At 37.8% G+C, this 14,872-nt stretch overlaps 1 protein-coding gene across 2 annotated transcripts; it reads right to left on the bottom strand.

The window, feature by feature from the left end:
* Positions 1-3,156: 3,156 nt before the first annotated feature.
* On the bottom strand, positions 3,157-12,002 carry spab (space blanket). Of its 2 annotated transcripts, none has more exons than XM_064687645.1 (6): positions 11,970-12,002; positions 6,649-7,023; positions 5,773-5,926; positions 5,505-5,715; positions 3,992-4,094; positions 3,157-3,922 (listed from the first exon to the last, which is right to left on the bottom strand). In XM_064687645.1, exons 2-6 carry the CDS (start codon positions 6,955-6,957, stop codon positions 3,887-3,889), a joined length of 813 nt encoding a protein of 270 aa, XP_064543715.1. In that variant the 5' UTR covers positions 6,958-7,023; positions 11,970-12,002; the 3' UTR covers positions 3,157-3,886. The 2 variants fall into 2 exon arrangements, with proteins under 2 accessions (XP_064543715.1, XP_064543716.1); XM_064687646.1 differs by lacking the exon at positions 11,970-12,002 and adding an exon at positions 11,935-11,961.
* Between the last annotated feature and the right edge of the window lie 2,870 nt (positions 12,003-14,872).

Below are 14,872 nucleotides of genomic sequence, written 5' to 3'. Positions count from 1 at the left end.
AACTAATTTCCTGTAATTTGTAATTTTGCTGAATTCAAAACCCGTTTCAGTAAAAAACAAAAGCAAGTAAAATGTAATTTAAGTTTTTACAAAAGAATATTCCTGTAATTGTAAAATGTGTAAATAATAACTGAAAGTGAAAACAATTTGTAATATTGTTAAAATGATAAATGTTTAACTATGCCAGAACTCACCCCACTCCCCCCCTAATCCAGATAGGCTCTCCCACCCCCACCCCCACCCCCCACAATATCGCTCGATAGAGGCAAAACTTGAACAGTACTGAGTTTAATATTGAAACAAACCGAAGAAAAACTTTAAAAGACTTGAACAACAAATGCGCAACAGAAAATTTTTTAAATAATCTAAATCATTTTTCCTATTTGCCAGCTAAGAAAACATTTTTTATTTTTGAGAAAATTGAAAACATGTTTAAACTCTGATTTAAGTGTTAGGCTCAAGCGTAAAAGGTTTTTTAGTTTTTGTTTTTCGACAGCAAATGTGTTGAGAGAAAGTAGAGAGAAAGTCGAGAGTTGGAGAGAAATTGACCAGGATGTGAATTGGAATTTGGATATGTGTATGTGAAGCATTTACGGTGTACTGTTAAAAACAAGAAACAAAACAAAACAAAAAGATAAAAAACAAAACAAAAAGCGTTGAAAGTGTAAACAGAGTCTAACTTTTAGCTTTAAGCTGCGTTTTTACTGGCACTTTAAATAAAACAACAAAAAAAACCCAAAAAAAAACAAACAATAAGGTTCAACTGTGCAAACAGTGGCACAACTGTTGAGCTCAACAGTTGGTTGACTTTCATTTGTGGGCTTTTCCTTTTGGGCTTCTCTGGCTCGCTTTGCAAAGGTCAAGAGTTCAAAGTCTTTTATTTATTCCTTTTGCCATCGGGCCCGAAATATGTTTTAATTAAAATTTTAATAGCCAATGCTCAGCAAAGTGTTTTGTCCTTGTGGGATTTCAGCTTGGCAAACGCAAAAATGTTCTCATTTCCTTTTTTTATTTTTGATCGATTTTTACAGGTTCGCCGCGAGGTCATTTGCATTTACACATTAATCTCAATTGCCCAAAATTGAAGGTCCCAGCCACAGGCACACATATGACGTTGCACAGGTGAGGGCTATAATTTCATATATATTATATTGTACTATAAGACTTGCTGTGGGATAATTGTGGGCCGCCAGGCAAGCTTTGTAAGCGAAATTGCAGAGAGTTTTTGTTGTCTTTTTGCATACTCTTGCAGAGGGTATTTTCAATTTGTCATGAAGTGGCAGAGAAGGCATAGAAAATGACATCGTCGAACCCATAAAGTATATATGTTCTTGATCAGCATGAATAGACGCGTTGATCTCGTTCGTCCGTCCGTTCGTCCTTCCATCTGACTATCCGGCCGTCCTTCCATTTGTCTGTCCGTCCTTCCATTTGTCTGTCCGTCCTTCCATTTGTCTGTCCGTCCTTCCATTTGTCTGTCCGTCCTTCCATTTGTCTGTCTGTCCTGCCGTTCGTCCTTCTGTCTGTCCGTCCTTCTATCTGTCCGTCCGTGTATCCGTCCGTCCGTGTATCCGTCCGTCCGTTTGTCTGTCCGTCCTTCTATCTATCCGTCCTTCTACCTGTCCGTCCTTCTAGCTGTCCGTCCGTCTATCCGTCTGTCCTTCCGTCTGCCCTTCAGTCTGTTTCTATGCGAACTAGTCTCGCAGTTTTAAGACTTTCGTCGTGAAACCTTTCCGTCTTTCTGTTGCAGCCAGTACAAATGTCGGAAACTGGCCGGATCGAACCACTATATCATATAGCTGCCATAGGCAGGATCGGTCAAAAAGTAGGTTCTGGTATGGAAAACTAATTTGTTAAACAAGATATCTCGACCAAACTCCGCACCTATAAATTTCTACATCTACATATATGCAAAATTATGTCAACATCGGATCACTTTATCATATAGCTGCCATAGAAATAATCGGTCGAACAGGAACATATGCAAAATAGACTGTATTCCAAGATATTTTCATCAAGCTCAGCATTTTAGAGCTTCACTTTACTCACATATCTGCAAAAGGGAAATGTCTGCAAGGGTATTTACTCTTCGGCGTGTCGAAGATTTGCTTATTTTCTCGTTTTTTTTTTTAATGCAAGCAAATGGGAATTTGATGGGAAGTATAATCCTAAAAGTAGGATGCCATTTAAAGTAAAGTACAAATAAAAATAACAATTTGATATTCAAAAGCTCTAAGATTTATAATAAGCCTTTTTTAAGGTGTTTGGACCTAAACTTTTTTGTTAGTAAACTATAGCGTGAAGCTAAAATACGGTCAGGACATTTTCTATATAAAGTTCAGTTGAAAATGAACCTCAATTTATTTTAAACTTAAATCCATTAACTTTACTTTAAAATGGCATTTGCAACAATCGCCAGGGACTTGAATCTCGAAGTTAACCTGTTTATCTGGCCCAGGAGGACAGCTCATCTTGTAATGCCCAGCTGTAATACAGGGAACAACTGTTCAGATTAAAAATTCCCTATATTAAATTAACTTCAATGCACTTTGAATAATAGAAAATATATTTAAAGATGCTTGGATTCGAATCTTTTTAGTATATTGCTTTTTTATATGGGTTAGACTCTTACAAAACAACTAAACTTTAAAATGGGCTTTGAAATGGCCCACTAAGCCAGCTCAACTTGCATTACCCAGCTGTAAAACAGGGAACAATTGTTATAAATAATAATTCCCTATATTTAATAAAATTCCAAGGCTCTTTGCTTTGGTGATTTGAACCGGGGCTTTGCACCTTGAAGTTAGCCTAAATTAACTGGCCCACTAGGATAGCACATCTTACCTGTAATACAGGGAACAATTGTTATAAATAATAATTCCCTATATTTAATAAAATTCCAAGGCTCTTTGTTTTGGGGATTTTAACCGGGGCTTTGACCCTCGACTTTTCTAGGGCAGCTCATTTTCTAATACCCTGCTGTAATACAGGGAACAATTGTTCAAAATCATAATTCCCTTTATTACATTTAATTTCCCCCCCCACACACACACAATTGAAATGCAAATTTTGCGACCCTTTGAAGCAAATGCAAAATAAATAATTAAAATTCATTGCTCGGTATTTTTTTTTTTTGGTTTTGTGGGCGTTGCGCCCTTTGCACTTTAAGCGTGCCTTACACTTGTTGTCTTTATTTGTTGACTTTAATTCTTCATTAACATTTTAGCATTTGTTTTTATAAAATACATTTACATATATATATTAAATATATATGTATATATATATGGGTACATATATTTTGTTAGACTTGACTTGATGCGAATGGGGAACGCAAAGTGCTTGAAAAGATACAGTTCACAATTCGGTTATGGTCTTTGGCTACATGGTTAATTAATTTATTAATTTCGATATTCATTTTTAATTAATTTTTAATTGAGTATATTTTTGTTGGATAACATTAAGAGTTTTGCGAATAAAATTGTTGTGTCTAATACTTGCTGTAATAACATTGAATGCCTCAGTCAGTATTTAATTTTTATTTTTTTTTTTCATAATTTCATATTTATTTTGTTGTCTGATTAATATAATTGTTTCTACGACAAAACACACTGAAAATCTCGTTTGATTATTATAATTGTGTTGAATATAATTTACTTTAATTAGTTCATTTTAGATATTTATATATATTTATATTTGTATATTCGTTTATGTAAACAACAAGAGTGATATGCATTTGTTGAACATTTGATATGTTAACGAATTTGAATTTCCTTATAATAATATAATATAATAATAATTTAATCGTTTGCCGTTGCCTTTAAGTTGTCTTCAGTAAAAGATTGTTGAATTCATTTTCTTGATGCTCCTTCAATTTTCCGCCTGCCGCTCAGTTGTGGCGCTGCTGAAAAACGCTGGCCATGTGCTAAATAGATAATAATTTATCTAGATGTTATCTTTGGGTCAATTGTATGCCACTTTTTTGGCCGCTTACCTCTTGGGTCACATCCACGCAGTCGAAGGCGTCGCGAAAGTAGCCGCAGCTTAGCTTCGACGAGCCGCGATGATGCAAACGCTGTCGCTGGCAACACATGCCGCTGCAAGAAGTATGAGCGTGTAAGTATACGGTGATCGACTTGGAAATACCCTATAATTTGCTTCGCTATACCAGCTCTTAGCAGTAAGATAAGCCTTTTCTTTACGCTCAATCGTAATGAGAAATCTAAGCTCAATAAGTTGACTTGCCGAATATATATACTATTTTATATGCATATATATATGTATATATATATACCATATATATATTATCAGTACGTCCAAAATGTATCTGGAATTCGGCTTGGGTTATCAGAAGAAAACTTGATTTAGGTGAGGTAGACGAGAGCCTACGCTCTCTCTGTCATCTTTGACTCTTATTAACTCTGTTAAAAGCAGACGGCTAGATTAACATTATGTTGACAGACGGTTTGACAGTTGGATAAGCTGAGATATTAACAGCTAAACTGACAGTAGATAGTCAGAAAGAATTACAAATTAAGGAAGAGCAAGTCTGACAGACAGATACGATAACAGACAGACAGTTTAACAGTCTGATAAATTGAGTGTCAGATATACACGCTGAAAAATTTATTTATATACAGTATCTAGGCTCTTAGCAGCCCAAACTGCCTTTCTGCCTTACTTAGCACAAACTACCAGCTAGACTAGGAGTTAAACTGACAATCAGTTTAACTGGCTGACTGTCAAAGTGATGGACGGGCGAACTGCATGATAAATATAGTTTCTAAGTTCTGAGTAACCTGCTTTCCCCAGTGTTTAGCTAGCGCAGACCTACAGAATGTCTTGTAGTTAAACTGACAGTCAGTTTAACAGTCTGTTTATAATAATTATCTGATCATAATCAAACTGACAGACATGCACTGAAAAATATAAACTTATAGTTTCTAACCTCTTTGCAGGCCGTTTAATTTATCGCTTAGTTAGGCTAAACTAATTGACAGACTAGTAGTTAAACTGACAGTCAATTTATGAACGGACTGGCGAATAAATATTGTATCTATGCTCTTAGCATCCCCCTCTCCTTTACCTTTACCTAGACTAGATAAACAGACAGACTGCTAGTTAAACTGACAGTCAGTTTAACAGGTTGATAGTCAGACTCATACTCTGAAGAATATATGCACATATATGTATAGTTTCTAGGCTCTTGCTAACCTGATTTTCTGTATCTTTAGCTAGGTAAATCTAACAGACAGACTAGTAGTTAAACTGTTAGTCAGTTTAACAGGTTGATAAACAGGCTGTCAGACATACACTCTGCAGCATAGTTAACCTGCATTAGTAACCTGCTCTTCCTTATCCCTTAGTTAAACTAGACTAACAGACAGACTGGTTGTTAAATTGACTGTCAGTTTAACTGGCTGCTAATCAGACAGCTATATTTACATATATTTTGGGCTGTTGTAGGTCGCTCTCCTTTGTACTTTAACCACTTTTTCGGCACTTACTTGATTACTTGACAGTCGCTGGTGCTGCTGCATTCGCTGCCCAGCGGCTGCTTGGGCCGCACATGCAGCACATCCGGCATTAGGGGCGCCTCCGCCTCGCAGCGCCAAATGCCCTCCTGGGTGGCCAGCATGCAGGCGCTGCCCGGCGCGCAGTCTGCGTGCCGTTGGCACAGATTCCGCTGATGGCCAAACACGTAAACGCATTTGCCCTCTGTCAAATTTTGTAATTAGATTGCGGAGACTTCAACCCCTGCTCCTTGACACTTACCGCCATATGTGTGAACGCAGACCCCAGTGGGACAGCAATCATCGTTTAGCAGGCAGGCGCGATTCGCGCAGGGCGTGTCCTCAATCAGGGGCTCCACAATCCCATAGACCTCGGCCTGTGGCTGACGCAGTTGCGCGGACAGCGGCGGCTGCGGCTGTGGCAATTAGAGATAACATTTTTGTGGCTTACAAAGTGTTTGTGTGTGTGTGTGTGTGTGTGTGTGTGTGTGTGTGTGTGTGTGTGTGTGTGTGTGCGTGTGGCACACGCTGCGTATGCGTGTTATTTGGTATGTTCTTATTGAGCCGCTGTCCATTCAAATTTCATGCCTCACTGCAGCCTGAGTTTTATTTAGCTGAGTTCTATTTGGGGCCTTCTACTCTGTGCGTCGCATTCTATTTTGAACTTTGCACTTTGGTGCGGCTGCCACATGGCTACGTTCATGCCACCTGACATGTAGGCAGCTGATATTAATTAACAGTCGCTGCAGCTGCACATGCCACGTGTGTGTGTCGCGGCCCACGCTGCGTATGAGCGATGAAAATTGAAAATATTGCAACACGTGCGCGAAAATAATCTCGCGATTTAACTTTTCAGCGGCTTATGAGTTCAATTTGTTTACCCTTTAAGAGGGTATTACAATTTTGTGTGAGGAGATAACTCCAATTCTATAAATTAAATTAAATAAATAAATTCTTAGATGAGCTTCAAAGGAAGCAGCGATTCTATTGTCCAGGTCTTGTTGTTCAGATATAAAAACCAATTAAGTGCCTCAATAAATATGAATTAATCTGTGCCAGATTGTTAAATTTAAGTTCACTTTAATTAAAGCTGCTGCGGCTGCGACTTTTAATTGCTTGTGCAAGCGGCCACACTCACCTGTTGTTTTTCCGGCTGACTTTGCTGCTGCTGCTGCGGCTGCGGCTGCTCCCGGTCCATGGCAAACAATTGGCCGTATTCGTTATTGTAGCCCGCATTGTTCAGATTGCCGGTAATCATATCAAATGTGCCAACGCCGCCCACATCGGGCGACGCGCTGCGATGCAACAAATTGCGCGAATTGCGTCCAAAGAGCGAACGCGACCAGGCGCCGGCTGGCGGCGACGAGGATGCGCTGGCGCCCAGCTGCACGGCCAGGCCGAGCAGCAGAAGTTGGGCCATGGCGGCCCACACCGGAATGCGTCTCATTTTGCGCTATGCTAGTACCACATCGCCAGCGGCTGCAACAGTTCGTTTCGTTTTCGCAAATTGGAGCTGCGAAAATGGCAACAAGAAAAAACGGGCAGAAAAAAAGAAAAACCAGAGCCAAATGTGGCCTTAATTAAAATCCAACAGCAAATGGCCAACAGGCACTGGCAAATTTGCCTTCAACAGGCATTTGCATCAAACGTCCGGACATAAAAAAGCCGGAGCCGAAGTCCTGTGCCTGGGCCTGGGCCTGTGCCTGGGTCCGTGTCAGAGCCTGTGCCCAATGGCAAAAACGAACCGCGGACTTATTATCCCGGCCCAGGTCATTAAAATGTTGTGTGCATGTGTGCATGTGTGTGTGTGTGTGTGTGTAAGGCTTGCTTTTAGTGTTATTACCGGCACTGACTTAATTTATGCGTCCCATACTCATTTAGCACTTTTTATTGCCACGGATGTCAGTTATACATCTCATATATATATATACCATATAATTATACCACATATATATATATATATACATATATGAAGGTATGTGCTGCATAAATGTTTGCTCTCTATTTATTAGAGTTCCGCTTAACAGTTTATTTATAGAAAAAATAATAAATCAAGTAACTGGAAAGGGAAAGGGAAAGAGGAAAGGGATATAAACATATATATATGCTTGGATTGTATTCAGTTAATGATGCTTATCGAGAATAAAAGACTGAGCATAACTGGGCTGAGGTCCATCGGCAAACAATGTATATATATATCGATGTATATATATTGATAAAAGGTATTTTTTTTTGTATTTTGAATTTTTAAATATTTAAAGATTAAGTCGTTTCGCTTAAGAAGTGAGAAATAACTTTGTCTATATTATCTTACTGTGTTTTTTGAGCGGTAATTTATGAATATCTAGGCATGTATGCATGCATGCATGTATACATGAATTAATGCATGCATGTAGACATGTATGCATGCACGAATGTGGGCATGTATGCATGCATGCATGTAGCATGTGCATGTAGACATGTATGAATGCATGCATGTATACATGTATTTATGCATGCATGTAGATTTGCACATACATACATGTACATATGTATGCATGCAAATATACACGTATGCATGTATGTGTTTTTGTGTTTATATATATATATATATACACGCGCATGTGTATATATGTATGTATGTATTTTTTAATGAGCATGTGTGCATTTCCTTATGCAAGTAAGCATGTATCTATGTATGCATATATACATGTATTTATTTGTGCATGTATGTATATACATATACACGTATACATGCCTGTGCTTACGTGTGTATCTATGAATATTTGTGTATATGTATATAGGTATGTCTGTATGCAGGCATGCATGTAGACCTGTATTTATGGATGCATGCATACATGTATATATGTATGCATGAAAATATATTCGCATGCATGCATGTGCTTGTGTGTATATATGTATGTATGTATGTATGAATAAAATAAAAAGGTATGCTTGTATGCGTATGTGTGTAATTATTTATATGTATTAGTATGTACATATGTAATCACGCAGGAATGTCTGTATTTAAAGGAGTTTTTCTTTAAAAAATACCTTAAGATCCATGTAAGCAATTATTAATGTTGTTAAAATTCAGTCTTAACTCTCTAAACACACTCACACACGCACTTATACACACATATATGTAAATATATAAAATATTTAGCCAAATTGGCAGCCGTCAAAAGTGTTGCATACCACTTGGGGCACATGTGTTTCTAGTTGCATGCAACGTTTAAATATTTTAGCCAAACAAACTTTTTCCAGCTATTCATTCATAAATGATGCATCCAAATATACCCTAGATTCTAAAAGCTGCGTGCACTTGACTGCCCCCCTTCCCTTTCAACCGTGTCTCCTTTGAACATTTACTGTCAGTCGGCGGAAAAGGCTGTGGGTGTAACCAGCAGGACTTACTTGTTTTAAATATAGATACCAGGCGAGCTCGTTATAAGCTGTCCCACGCAATGTCAAATACATTGCACGGCCCGTACCCACACATGTTGACCCGGGATACGCCTTCAATCAATTTCATTAATGGAGCCCGGCCAGGACCCAGTTTAGAACATGGGTTAAAAAGCAAACCTTTTCGCATGGCGCTAATTACATTTCTTTTTCCCTGCCAGTTATTTCTCGCAACATTTTCAACAGCGCTAAAAGTTGTAAAAGTTTTGAGTGAAAACTTTTCGCCAGCTGCAAATTTTCAATTGTAATCGAGCTAGAAAGCGAGAGAAACACGGAGAGAGAAAGGGAGAGGGAGAGTGAGGGAAAAAGTTCTGCGTAACAGCAGACTCATCAAAATAATTTCTAGACCTGTGCCTAATTAAATCTGCACTAATTATATTTCAACATCAAAGTCAAACACAAAGTCTGGCAATTACGCGTTTTAATTGACTGTCCCCTGGCTAAAAATATGAACTGTTGCCAACTAAATGTTAACGGTTGATTAAACTTGACAAGTGGCATAAATTTAGTTGCAATTGATAGCTGCCTAAAGCCAGGAATAATTAAGTTATCGTTGGGCTTAAGTTATCTACATATTTGCTTAAGGGCAGCAGATGAAATTCCTTGCTATACCAAGGTCAAAACCAAGGCCCCAAATAAGGCTGGAAAGATGTACTATATAGACTATCTACTTTTATGGTCTGTATAGTACATGTTGTCTATATAGAGAATTTAGTCTGTCAGTATATAAAGTCTATATAGTCTGTCAGGATATGTATTAAACAGACTATAGCATATATATATGTACTATAAAGTATATCTGGTCTGTCGGTATATATAGTCGGTCTGGTCTGTCAGCATTTATAGCCTACCTAGACTGTCAGTTTATATAGTCTATCTGGTCTGTCAGTATACAATCTATATAGTCTGCCTGTATATAAAGACTATAAAGTCGATCAGTATCTATAATCTATCTAGTCTGTTAGTATATACTAACTATATAGTCTATCTATCCTGTCAGTATATATTATTTATCTGGTCTGTCAGTATTATATTCCATCTACTCTGCGAGTTAATATAGTCTATCTAGTCTACCAGTTTATAAATAAACTATATAGTCTGTCAGTATATATGGTATATCAAGTATATACACTCTATCTTCAATTCGTATATATAGTCTATATAATCTGTCAGAATGTATATATACTTTGTAGTCTATCTAGTTTGTCAGTATATACAGTCCATGTAGTATATATAGTATCTAGTTTGTCAATATGTATATGTATATATACAACATTATATATGTATATGGTATATATCCTGTTTGGTCTGAGAGTATATATAGTCCATCTAGTCTGCTAGTATATATAGTTTATCTGGCCTGTTTGCTAGTATATATAGCTCACCTAATCTTTCGGCATATTTAGTCTATATAGAGTTCCTAGTATATATCTAGTCTATAAAGTCTATCTGGCTTATAAAGTCCACAAAGTTTTTAACTTCTATTAAGTCTATATAGTTAGTCTATTTTAAATAGTATATTTAGTCCATCTATTTATTTTTCATATAATTTAAATAATTATTTTTATATACAGTATATATTTATATATAGTATAAATATTGATCTTTAAGTAAAAACCTGTGAAGAGAAGCACAACCAGCTACAGATATGGAAAATGAAAACTTTTTAACGTACAAAAAAATTAAAAATAAATATTATAAAAGCATTTAAGCTGAATTTAACCAGCAACTAGAAATGGAACATGGCCAACGATAGCTGCTATAGAATATGCTGGAAAACACGAGTTACGAAACATTGGCGCACTTATATTTCCTGGTAATCGTTGGGACAATGCGTCAATACACAATGCCTCGCCCATGCATAAATACAATTCCATGAATTTGCTTCACACTGTGTGGAACATAATCTCTGTGCATAACAGTGTGTGGGAGTTACAGAAAACAGGTTGCAAATCAGAAAAAAATTGAGGGGTTGTTGGTTATTCAAGCTGAGTTATGCGATGTTGATGGGGCGCAACCCAAGTTCCCCGTCCAGTAGCCCAAAGCAGGCTAGGGTCTGGTCGCCAGCACATAAACTTAACCCCATTCCACTTTTAACCTAGTTAGGAAAATAAATGACATTTTGTAGGTTAGTTTTAACTATTTTCCTAAACCACATTCTAAAATATTCCACGCTATCAAAAATCTATTAGCCAACTGTTCGATTGGTCTAAGTTAAAGTTATGTTTAGCATTAAATGACTTCTAAATATTAAAAAGTAAAGTTTACTACAATTTAAACTATTTGAAAACTCAACTTCTTGTCAAATATAACTTCGCATTTGAACTTCGAGTTTAAGCTTGCAATGAAAGCAAGTGTCAGAGCTATGATGACATTCAACAGCAAGTTGCTCAAACTTGTTAAGTTTTGTTGCATTTCAATAACTTGTAGTTAAGTTCCATTTTGTTGCGAAACTTTTAACAGCCAGTTGACAGCAGCATATTTTATTTAACGAGAGGCAGGGACAGGAACTGTCAAAGCACAGTTAAGCGGACAATTTGATGAGTTACTTAAGGCCCAAAAATAAACGGTAAATGGTCATTAGGTGGTTTTTTGTTAGTTAAGGAATGTTGGCTGTGCGTGTGTCTGTGAGAGTGGGCGTGCGTGTGTGTGGGCGTGCGTGTGGGCGTGTCGCACTCATGCCGACAACTTGATTATTGTTGACCACAAATAAGTTTTGACAGTTGCCCAAGTTAATTATGTCAGCGCATTAATTAAAACACACACTACACACACACACACACACACTTCACACACGGACACACCTGTTTCTGATTAGTTAATGCGACAAGCGGCTAACTTGTGCTGCCTATTGCAGCAAGTGGCAGCAACGCGTAACTTGATGCCACAATTTCACTTACATGACTTTAAGGCACAATTGCGACTGCAAACACAACACACTCACACGCACACACGCACACTAACACACACACACATACACTAGTTATTTGCTTGGAGCTTGGAGCTGCTGCGTACCTGCTGCTTGTGTGTCCTTTCAGCGACTGGCGGCCAACACCTGTCGGCTGTCGGCAGCTGCCTGCTGCCTGCCACAAGGCGCAAGCTTTTCGACGCAAGCTTTTTGCCACCGTGCTCTGTGTGCATTTTTATGAATTAAAAGGCGAAAAGCTTTCGCGCTGCGCCCGTGTGTGTGTGTCTGTGTGTGTGTGTGTGTCTGTTGCCTTTGAGGCCTTTGGAATCAATGAAAGGCTACTATCTAATATGTAGCCAGCCTTTTTTTTTTGGCCTGGCCTCGTGACGTCACAGCAAGCAGTTGCCGTGCTTCCTCTTACTTTACGGCTGGCATGTCCTTTGGCAGCTCACGGCAATTTTGGCTGCAAATTTGATAAGCCTGCCAAATTGTCTGTCAGCTGACAAGAAATCGCCGCCGGCTGCCATTCGGACCGTGTCGAAATTGCTTTACAATTTACGCCAAATTTTGTATGCACTATGCAATCGCCTGCAGCTTTCCATTGCATTCAAATTCAACTGTGAAAATACAGAGCAATTTTCTCGCTTTGTATTTTCTTAGCTGTTTGTGGAAAGTTTGAGCTGAGCTCTGCGCAAGTTTAATTGCATTTTCTAATTTTAGCACAAATGTGTAAATAAAAGATGAAATCTTAGAAATACAACAGATTCTACATATATATGTTAATATTCTGCTTAAAGCTGCTTGAATATAAATATTCTCAGCCATTAAAATAACCATGGAGGATATTTTGAAGTAAGCAAAAGTATTTGATGCATAGTACTTAACTTTACAAGAAGTATAATCCGTAAAATGTTAAGGTTTGGAGATCATAAACTGAATTTTCGATATAACAAAAAGTTGTATACTTAAGCTACTTAAACTTATCAACTACATACATACTTAGTGCTAAAATTTTTAGATATTTCCACAGTTGTGGGTACATTTTTCAAAATCGCTGAAAAAGTATTCATTTAATTTTAATATAGGGCTTTGAGAATAAGTTTGAAGTAGATCGGGTGATCTTTTAACTTCACCCTTACTTTTACCCCCATTTATCATACAAAAGGGGTGTTTTTTATTAAAAAATTGTGAAACACTTCTCAAATTAATTTTCACAAAGATATTGGATCTCGGATGGTATATAAAAAAGTTTCATAAAAACGTTTATGGCAATTTTTCCATGCTTTCGATCAGTCAGTCAGTCAATCTGTCAGTAAGTCAGTCAATCAGTCAGTCAGTCAATCTGTCAGTAAGACTGTCAGTCATTCATTCAGTCATTCATTCAGTCAGTCAGGCAGTCAGTCATTCATTCAATCATATATAAGCGGATGGTAGATAAAAAAGTTTTATAAAAACCTTTTTCGTAATTTGTCCATGCTTTCGGTCAGTCAGTCAGTCAATTAGTTAATCTGTCAGTAAGTCTGTCAGTCATTCATTTAGTCAGTTGGTCATTCACTAAGTCATTCAGTCATTCATTCAGTCAGTCAGTCATTCAATCATATATAAGCGGATGGTAGATAAAAAGTTTCATACAAACGTTTTCCGTAATTTGTCCATGCTTTCGGTCAGTCAGTCAGTCAATTAGTTAATCTGTCAGTAAGTCTGTCAGTCATTCATTCAGCCAGTTAGTCATTCACTAAGTCAGCCAGTCACTCAGTCATTCAGTCATTCATTCAGTCAGTCAGTCATTCAATCATATATAAGCGGATGGTAGATAAAAAAGTTTTATGCAAATGTTTTTCGCAATTTTTCCATGCTATCGGTCAGTCAGTCAATCTGTCAGTAAGTCTGTCAGTCATTCATTCAGCCAGTCACTCAGTCATTCAATCATATATAAGTAGATAGACTTACATTCAAACACACAGCTGAGACACCCTGTATGCAGCTTTGACAAGCACTCAACCGCGCTAACAATTTTATTTTTATGTGTCTACCCTTTTATATACATATGTATATAAAAGAAAATAAAAAGTGGTCAACCTTGTTTATGTTAGCTAAGTCCGTTCGTGAAAGCAAGTTCAAAGTCAGATCGATTAAGGGAGAAGCTTTTGAGCATTTTGCTCGTGACGCATACGCAACGTGGCACATAAAATGCTCATCCGAATTGCCACTAAAAATAGTTTTGGCCTTCTTTTTTTTTTTCTGCTGCTGCTGCCGAGTTCTTCCATTGTAATGACAGCCGTGCGCCACAGAGAGTTGCCGGCAGTTTGGTATCCAGGTAGATTTAATGCACCAGCTCGCAGGTAATATGGAAAGCAGCCAGCTCTCTCTCTGTGCAACTGGAGTATTGTGGCAGGCTGCCAGTTGCCTGCCAATTGCAGTTGCCTCTGCAGCAAGCGGAAATTGCGGCAAGTAGCAGGAGCTGGCAGAAATTCTGTATCTGTATCCTGTTGCCCGCATCCTGGCTGCAGTTTGATTATCTGCTTTTGATTTTATAAGTTTTATGCGCCTGTGCTGGTCATTTCGCAAAATCCAATTTCGCTTGACATGATTCGATTCTCAGTGGCATAAAGCTGCTGTACTTTTCCTACTGCTTCTTCTTCATCTTCTTGTTATTAGTTTTTCTGTGTCGCTGCAAATGGAATTGCTGTGTTTTTTTATTCGTGTGCATTGGGGAATATTTTCAGGTAGCAACACGGAAAAATTGAGGGTAGAATTTAAATGTCGGAAGAAACATAAGAGCTTGTCATAAGAGAATACAAATATTGATACAATTTTTACTGCAAATTTTGACCGAGTTGGGGGGGGGTGGGAAATGTTGACCTAAGTCTATATAGTATATTTGAGAGTAACATTTTTCACATCAATTTTGACTAGGAAAAATGTTGCTAGATTTTGTTGACAAATTGATCTAGAGGTCAAACCATGAACAAAAAGCGAAAGCTTATGAAAATTGGTTGAGTTTTGACCG

This window comes from Drosophila montana, unplaced genomic scaffold (assembly GCF_035044405.1).
Source record: "Drosophila montana isolate Dmon_TW-CO22-7 unplaced genomic scaffold, ASM3504440v1 contig_3200_1, whole genome shotgun sequence".
NCBI lineage: Eukaryota > Metazoa > Arthropoda > Insecta > Diptera > Drosophilidae > Drosophila > Drosophila montana.
Note: the sequence above shows the minus strand (reverse complement) of the source record. Positions and strands in the feature narration are given on the sequence as shown.